Source organism: Daphnia pulex, chromosome 5 (assembly GCF_021134715.1).
Source record: "Daphnia pulex isolate KAP4 chromosome 5, ASM2113471v1".
NCBI lineage: Eukaryota > Metazoa > Arthropoda > Branchiopoda > Diplostraca > Daphniidae > Daphnia > Daphnia pulex.
In genome coordinates this window covers 1,424,119-1,433,015 of record NC_060021.1, presented here as the reverse complement: position 1 = coordinate 1,433,015, position 8,897 = coordinate 1,424,119, and the positions used below count along the sequence as shown (strand labels likewise).

The window sequence follows — 8,897 nt, the reverse complement described above, 5'->3', positions numbered from 1 at the left end:
TAACCAGCAATGGAAATGTTTGATTATCTCCATTCCATTTTTGATGGATTCCCTTTTATAATATCAAGAAGATGCCAGTGGTTTTTATGATTGCCATCGGACGCAAGTTTGATTCGAATGTTATAGACCAATGGCAGAGCTGCGATTGGGCGTCGTTTCCAGCCCAGTCAACTCCGCCCACCTTTCATTTCTCCCTTTTGTGTCTCTGATGTCGAGGGGTAAGACATTTTCAAAGGAAAAGAGACGCGACTGGATAAGCTACTGGAGCTCCTCCTATTTTTCACAAGCTCCTCCTCCTTTGGCTGGGCGGCCCTGCTGGTATAATATACCGTCCAAAAGGGTTGGGGCCGGACGGACGAGATGCGCAGTGCTGTCTGGACTCTTCCTGGCGCAACAGCTCGTTCTCAGTCGATCCAGACAACAACAACAACAACAACTTGAAACAACAACTTGACAATCATTCCAAATTTTTTAAAACAGCCGGCCCATCATATCATTTTGCCGGGCACAAAAGGAAAAACAAAAAAGTGATTTGTGATTTGTGTGTGTATGTGTGTGTGTCGAGTGTCTGTGCACCATATTTCGATTGGAATTTCTACATCAAATAATTTTAAAACAATTTCGTTTGATTTCGTGAGCGTGAAAGCAAAGCGGCCGATTAATGACACGCGCTGTGGCCGGCACCCAGAAAAATTTAAGTGAGTGCGTGCTGCTGCTGAGCCCGTCGCTGTGTGTAGTACGTGATTGAAACCCGAAATTCTACACAGTTGGAAATAACTACCGGACAGATTTATTTTTAAAAAATTTGGGATTTTTATAATATGATCCGATTATAATCTCCAATTCAACTGTCATCTTTAATCTTATAGCCAAAGGAAAGCGGCTTATTATAGATGTGTGTCTAACTCAATTTGGTGGCCCGTCAGCTGTCCAGCAGCACGTGTCCGTTTGTTCTGTTATAATCATCGAAAGAATCAAAAGAAATTGGAAAATAAAACTATAAAAATTACGTGGGGGAAGTTACAACTTTTGATCGAATCAAAGCCGATCGATGATTGTCGGTCCGTCAGCTGCTGGAGGCATGTCCGACCTGGTGGCACATCATCATCACATGTCCGGCTTTGCCGCCCATCACCACCATCACCACATGGGGCTGGGTGGCATGATGGCCGCCGGAATGGTATGATATAAAACATTTTTTAAATTCCATTTTTTATTATTATTCTGGTTTTTTAACGAATCAATGGCCGGCCCGGCCGTCACATTTAGCGACGGGCCGTCCGTCATTATTCCCAATCAAAATTTTTCATTTCAACGACCCAAAATCAAATGGAATTTTAAATTTAAAATATTATTTAATTATTTCAAAAATATTAGATGCCGGGAATGTCTTCGACGTCAACTGGGATGACGTTGCCCAGTCAATCTCCTCCTTCATCCAACAACAACAACAACAACAACAACAATTCGTCGTCTTCGGTTGGTGGGACGTCGTCGCTGAGTTCCGGCGGAAACGGCGGCGGTGCGGCCCTGCCGTCGTTCGGCTTCACGCAGGAGCAGGTGGCCTGCGTCTGCGAGGTCCTCCAGCAGAGCGGCAACATTGAGCGGCTGGCCCGTTTCCTCTGGTCGCTGCCGGCCTGCGACCAGCTGCACAAGAACGAGAGCGTTCTCAAAGCCAAGGCCGTCGTCGCCTTCCACCGCGCCAATTTCAAAGAACTCTACAAACTCCTGGAAACCCATCCATTCTCGCCGCACAATCATCCCAAACTACAGGTCCGTCCGTCTGCCCGTCTGCCCGTCTGCTGGGCAAAAAAATAAAATTTTTCCGTCCGTCTGCTGGACCAAAAATTCCAAAAATTGAAAAAAAATAATTTTTCCGTCTGCCCGTCTGCCCAGCAAAAATTAAATTTTGATTTTTTAAAATTTGATATTAGGCTCTTTGGTTGAAGGCGCATTACATCGAGGCGGAAAAGTTGCGCGGGCGGCCGTTGGGTGCGGTGGGCAAGTACCGGGTGCGCAGAAAGTTCCCGCTGCCGCGGACCATTTGGGACGGAGAGGAGACGAGCTACTGCTTCAAGGAGAAGTCGCGATCGGTGCTCCGCGACTGGTACGGCCACAATCCGTACCCGTCGCCGAGGGAGAAGCGCGAGCTGGCCGAGGCCACCGGCCTGACGACCACCCAAGTCTCCAACTGGTTCAAGAACCGGCGGCAGAGAGACAGGGCCGCCGAGCACAAAGACAGGTCCGTCTTTTTATAATATTATCTTTCATTTATCATTATAAGGCCGGCGCTAATTGGCCCGGCTTTTTATCTCAATCGAAATCAAAATCAATCTACTGCTAGCTGCTGGCCTAGAGAGAGATATAAAAGAAGTTGTTGGGGTTGTTGTTATGACTGGGCCAGCACACCAGTCAGAGTATATATACCAGCCAAAGGGACTCTATATACGCTGGCCGCCCTTTTCTTTCTGATGTATATATAAACTTTTGACTGGGCACACACACACACACACTGTTGTCTTAGATACACACTAAGAGGCGCCTTTTTTCTATCTATATTTAAACTCTTTGACTCTCTCGTCGTCGTCTTCGTGGCGTGTCGTATTTTAACGGCCTGGCCCGGCGCTATATACAACTGCTGGCCGAGATAGTTTTTAAAAGAAAAAAAAACCAAGTCGGCGCGACTGGACGTGAAACTAGACGGCCATTATTTTTTGGGGCAAAGGGGGGTCAACTGTGTATAGACATTTGAACTGGGCAACTGGGCCATTTCATTTATTCCCGGCCTTGTTTATAAATGTCCAGCATCAGGGGAATGTTGATAGGCCGTGCAGAGTTTGATGTTATTAACGTAATGGGTGGGCGGTATGTAGTAGACGGACAGACAAATAAGTGGGTTAGATTTTTGGTGCGGAGGGAGAGACCCTTTCAGCTGTGTCAATATTGGACGGCCCTTCTTCATTTTCGGTCTTTTCTCTGTGTGTAACCCGAGTCAATATTGTCGTTATAACGGTACATAAAGGACAACTTGATTTTCTAGGCCGTCAACCCACCCCGGACAAAAAAAAATAAAATTTTTGCCGGGCAAAAATAAAATTTTATTTTTAGGCCGTCCATTTTCGTATTTTTTTAAAAGAAATTCCCAATGTTTGACGGTTGATTTGGTCTGGCCAGTCGACGTAATGTTACGACAAGTAATCGGCTGATGTCTTTTTGTCCGTCTCTGATGAAGCGTGTAAGTATATAACGTACACACAAAAGAAACACAAAATTCCGGAGGCGCCCTGATGGTCTTTTTTTTCCTGCCCGTCTTTTTTTCTTTTTCTTTTCTGTCTGGGTATTATATAAAAATGTCAGTCAAACAAACAGCCCCCTCTGTTGAGAGCCTCACTTGAATGGAAGGGAATATAGAACCAGTTGCCAGCAACAACAGCAGCAGCAGCAGCCAGTCTGGCCGTCTCGCTGTGTGTGCGCAGTCACACACGGCCAACAACTCGACAAGGGGAAGAAGAAACCTGATCCGTCCGTTTCCCCACCCCACCTCCGCCCTTTTCTTCTTTTTCTTCTTTTCTGTTTTAATTTTAAATTTTTAACTGGAATCAATTTTAAATTCAATTGTTTTTTCCCGCCACGAATTTTTCAAATTTTTCAAATTTTTTTGAATTTGCCGCGCAGAGTGTCGGGCGGAAGTTCGGCCAAGGACGGCGGAGACGGCGCCAACGACGCCTCGGCCCTGGACGAATCCGGGTCCGAGTCGCTGGACGGAGACGGTCCCGACGTTGCCATGGCGACGTCGTCGCTGGCGTCGGCGCGTCACTCGGCCGCCCTGTTGGACACGCCCTCGCCGCCGCCCCCTCATCACATCCAGCACCACCACCACCACCATCACCACCACCAGCAACAACAACAACAACAACAACTCAACAACATGGCCGCCGCACTGGCCAACTCCCTCCCGCACCACGGCAGCAACCAGGTATAGAAATCATTTCAATTTTAATTGAATTCCAATTAATTTTAAATAAATAAACAAAATAGGACTCGCTGATTGGTGGCGGATCGATCGGCGATTTGTACCCGGACCTGAAACTGGCGTCCGTCTACCACACGAGCCACCAGTTGCAAATGGCGTCGGCGGCGGCGGCTGCGGCGGCTGCGGCGGCCGCAGCCGCCGCTTTTGGCTCGCCCGGCCACCACGTCACCTCGCACCACCCGTCGCACGCCGATCTGGCCCATTCTCTGCTCCAGCAACAACAACAACAATCGACCGGGCCTGCCCAGCAGCAGCCGACGGCCCACGACTACAACAATCCGCACGCCAATTCGTGACGACCACCGTAGATTTAAAAATTCAAAAATTATTCAAATTTCAATTGAGTTTATTTTCCCGCCAGAAAAATTCAAATTGATTATATAATTCCCTTTTTTTTTAAATTCAAAATTTCATTTGCTATATTTCGCCAACCTATTCCATTCCAAAAAGAAAAGATGTGTATAATCAATTTTTTAATTTTCATAAAAAAGTAGTATAAAACAATTTTGAAGCGGATAGGAATTTTTTTGTCAAAAAATATGAACCCAGTGATTGAATTTTTTTTTCCCGCTTTTTTAATTGGACAGCAAAACAAAAAGAATTCAATTGGCGCCAAAACAATAATATTTTATTGCTAATTTTTCCCTTCTCTCTGGCCTATTATATATATATCGAAAAAACGGATCGACTCATCTAAAACATTTTAATTCTCCATTTGAAAATTATTATTATTTTTTTTTTTCAAACGAAATTTTCGCGGTCCAATCGAATGATATATATTTAAATGACGGGGGGTTTTATTACATTTATATATCTTGATCAGAAAAAAAAATCAATTTGTTCTCTCCATTTTGTGTTTATACAGTAATCAATCAATCAATAATTTAGAAAAAACAAAAATGTTTTCTTGTCTAAAATCCAAACCAAAATCATCAGCTTTTTTTTATCTTCTGAATTTTAATTTTTCCCCAGACCCACCCTTAAAGAAAAAAACATTTTTTCAATTTTTTGTTGGTTTCAATTTCCTGGTGTTCGTATTATGTCATCAATTAGTGAATGTGTAATAATCTGTTGTTTTTTTTTTCTTTTGTAATGTGTGTCTCTCTCTCAATACTCGACTGCTGGACGCTGTTGTACAAAAATACCAAAACGATTTGAAAACAAAACAAAAATTCACAAATTGTTTCTCATAAATTCAGAAAAATTTATTTCATTTCCAATAAGAAAATGAAAACATTATTATTTTAAATTCAAATTTCTAAAAAATTAAATCAAGAAAGAATTAATCAGAAAGAAAATGTAATTTTTTAAAATATTCAGATTTATTTGTAAATTTAATTAAAAAAGAAAGAAATAATAATTTCTTGATCAAATAATTTTTGACATCTAAATTTCGACGTTCTTTTTTTGTTTTTTTTTTCGGTTTGTTACGGCGGACGGCGTCGTTGTCGTCGTCGTTCCGGTCGACGGGCGCGCCGCCGTCACACCACCGCCGCCACCGCCGCCGCATGCACAGTACATAACCAGCAAACAATAGACGTCCTAATTGGGAATAGAATATATATATATAAAAGAGGGGGGAGGGGAGGCCGGGGGGTGGAAGGAAGAACACCGGGAAGAGCTGCTGTGATGTTCATGGCCGGGTGACGCGCTCGTTATCGTACCTCACGACATATATAACAGCAGAAAGAAAGAAAGAAAAGAAGCGCCGCGGCGCCCGTTAACAGCACTGCTGCTCACCCTCGTTCCTCCTCTATCCGAAATAACGGGGTGGGAATATAAACGCGGGCGGTTATTGTATGCAATGGCGTCCGTCCTATATATGCAAACGCCCATGTAGAACACACGAGCGGCGAATAATAGAATCAAAGGCCAGTGACATGCAGCAGAGTTGGTGGTGGTGATGAAATCACAAGAGCAAAAGATTTCGTCTATCTCCTGCTGGTGGCCATTTCGAAGGTGCAAGTGTTGCACGCGCAGAGTAAATGACCGCCCCTTTTAAAATATATATTCCCCCCAGGTGTGTCTAATGATATGCAAAAATGTCCAAACTGTACACTGAACATTTCCAAGGACCAGCACAAACTGCTGGTGAATGTCAAAGTTCTTTTTTCTATTTTTATTTTTAGCTTGAAAATGTATATCAGAGAATATTGGCCAACTTTTCAATCAGGAACGTAAAATCAACCAACAAACGTCAAAGGGGCTACACACACACAACAAGAGACCACAGGTAAAAATGGGTGGGGTGGTGAGGGGGGCACGCGAGCAGCCGGCTGTGCCATTCATCCAGCAAAACACACAATATCTCTTTATTATATTTCGAGAAAAAAGAGAATAGAAAAACGGGGTGGCCACGATCAAACAATACGCAGCAGCACAGCAGCAGCACAGCCATCTTCTATATTATTTTTCATTTGAATTATATTTTTGATTATCATTATTATTATGTGAGGGGTTGCTGCTGCTGGCATCCTCCCCCCTTTTTATTATTATATCTGATGAAATGAGCTGTCACTTTGTTCTAATCAATCAGAAAAAATCAGTTCAGTTCATCCCCCCATCACCAGCCATCCAGCAACTCACGTGCCCGTCCCAACTGCTGGGCTGTGCGCACAGATTTTATACAATTGATTTCACTGGATGGCCCAGCACCTTTTGATATTTCCCGTTTGCAAATGTCAGCAGTAAAACCTTAAAAATATTAAACGTAACATCATTAAAACCTCTCCGCTTGCATAATCACACCTGGGGATATTATATTATATAAAAAGAATGAATTGATGTATGATTTAACATCCGTTTGGCTGGAAAATAATATAGGCCAGGCCGGGCCGGGCCGGCGTAACTGTGTTGTAGATTATTATTGCCACAAACGGCCACTAACTAGATACATCCTGTGCTGCCCTTGTTATAATATTACACACGTTGTGTGTTTAGTGTGCATATTATATAAGCGCAGCAGACAAAGTGGATGAATAGTTGGAAAAGTCCAACACAAGAAGAAGAAGTCGTATATAATCAAAAGGGGCCATTTAAAGTCTTTAAGTAAATACACAACGGATATCTATTTAGATTCTTTATTCCCTTTTTTGGCTTGGTTTATTTTTATATATAATGAAACTCTGTGATGCCGCCAGTGTGCTGTGCTGTGCTGCTGGGGTCTATATGTGCCAGGTGCTAATTAGACCGACCCGCTATATTTAACCCCCCTACCATAGTTTCTCCCCCCTTTTTCATTGTTAGACATATTCTTATATTTGTATTATATACCTGTGTGTGATTATAAACGTGTATTACACGCTATATAGGTATACTACTCTGTGTGTGTAAAAAGAATAAGGCGTGTTGCGTAATAATCTTCGGTCGTGTGGGGAGGACTTCCGGTGTTGAACTTTGGTTGAACTTTGTGGAAGAAAACGACGACGACCATCCTTTTAGAGATTTTTTTTTCCCAACTATATCCCATGACACTTTTTATTTTTTTAAAAATCTTTTTGAGATTTAATTTCTCTTTTGTTTCTTATTATAACGATTCGGTTCGGTGCTGCTGCTGTTTCCCTTAGTTATATTCAATTACTTTTTCTTTTCTTTTATAACGTGTGAAAATGTTTGCTCAGCCCTCTGTGCTTGTCTGTTATTACTCATCGTCCCAATCAGAAAAGCCCCCAAATAAATAATAACTGGGGAAGTGCATCACATAAAAATAAAAGAAAATAAAAGAAAAATAAGTGTTGAGAAATAATCTTCTATACATCAAAACAGGAAACCATATCTATAACTTAATGGGCTACACAGGCTATAGCTAGCTCTCGGCGCGATGATTATCACCTTTAATGGCGCTCATCCATTAAAAAATTGGAGAGAATCTAAATGGACAACACACGCAGAAATGAACAAAAAATTTATTTTTTTGGGGGGAGAAAATAATAATAAATATAACGGTCGTCCTGAAACAACAACAACAAATAAATATATTTTTTCCATAAAAATATAAAACCAAGAGAAGAGAGAGTAATGACGGCCCTGTTGAAAGGCTCTTTCTGTGGCTGGAAAAAAATCCAATTTATAATACTTGTGTGTATCCAATTATCATAAAACATACTACGTGTAAAAAAAAAAAACAAGAGATGGGAATGAATCCATTCGGCTGGAATAGACACACACACAGCAAACAATCGCTGCTGCTGTTCTTTTATTATAAGAAAATAACGCACAAAAGGTTTAAAAAAGAAAGAATAACAAACATTACAATACACACACACACATAGAGAGAGAGCCGGGCAGTTATTTAACCGCCATCAAACTGTATAGTATATAGTAGATAATACCGGGCGCGTGTTGTATCTGATTCTTATAATTTCAATAGGGTTTTTATATACATTTTCTTTTGTGTGTCCGTCGCAATCGTCTTTTTTGAGTCTTGTAAGTTTTTGGGAAGAGCTACCGGGCCGCGCGTCTTTTCAACGCCGGACCGTCAGTCTGGTGCCCATTCAACGGTGCTGTTGTGGGTATATACATTAGTGCACTATACTGTGGATGAATCTCTCTATAATAATGCCAGCGTAGGCCTACAACAAAAACGGCCAGGGGTAAAATATTATAAGAATCGAAAGGTAAACAAGAGATTATCTCTCCAAGGCGCTTCTATTCAAAATCCCCTTTTCTCTTTTCTTTATTCCCCCCTTGTATATATAAAAATACAATTCCTGTTAGTATAGTATAGTAGATGAGCCGCTATATTTATTTTATATATATAGTAGCTATATAGTGAGCGTATTAGGAGCATTAAAGGATTTTTTCCCTTTTTGTGTCGTTGTCCATCAACAAACGCTGTGGGGTTTTTCGCGTTTTATCTTTTGTC

At 41.9% G+C, this 8,897-nt stretch overlaps 1 protein-coding gene across 2 annotated transcripts; it reads left to right on the top strand.

Annotated features, from left to right (window-relative positions):
• Positions 1 to 335: 335 nt before the first annotated feature.
• Positions 336 to 5,213, top strand: LOC124193604 (homeobox protein SIX1-like). 2 transcript variants are annotated; one of them, XM_046587508.1, is made up of 6 exons: positions 361 to 1,180; positions 1,378 to 1,773; positions 1,935 to 2,242; positions 3,676 to 3,976; positions 4,039 to 4,128; positions 4,169 to 5,213. In XM_046587508.1, exons 1-6 carry the CDS (start codon positions 1,052 to 1,054, stop codon positions 4,415 to 4,417), a joined length of 1,473 nt encoding a protein of 490 aa, XP_046443464.1. In that variant the 5' UTR covers positions 361 to 1,051; the 3' UTR covers positions 4,418 to 5,213. The 2 variants fall into 2 exon arrangements, with proteins under 2 accessions (XP_046443465.1, XP_046443464.1); XM_046587509.1 differs by having other exon boundaries at positions 336 to 1,180; positions 4,039 to 5,213.
• Positions 5,214 to 8,897: the final 3,684 nt, after the last annotated feature.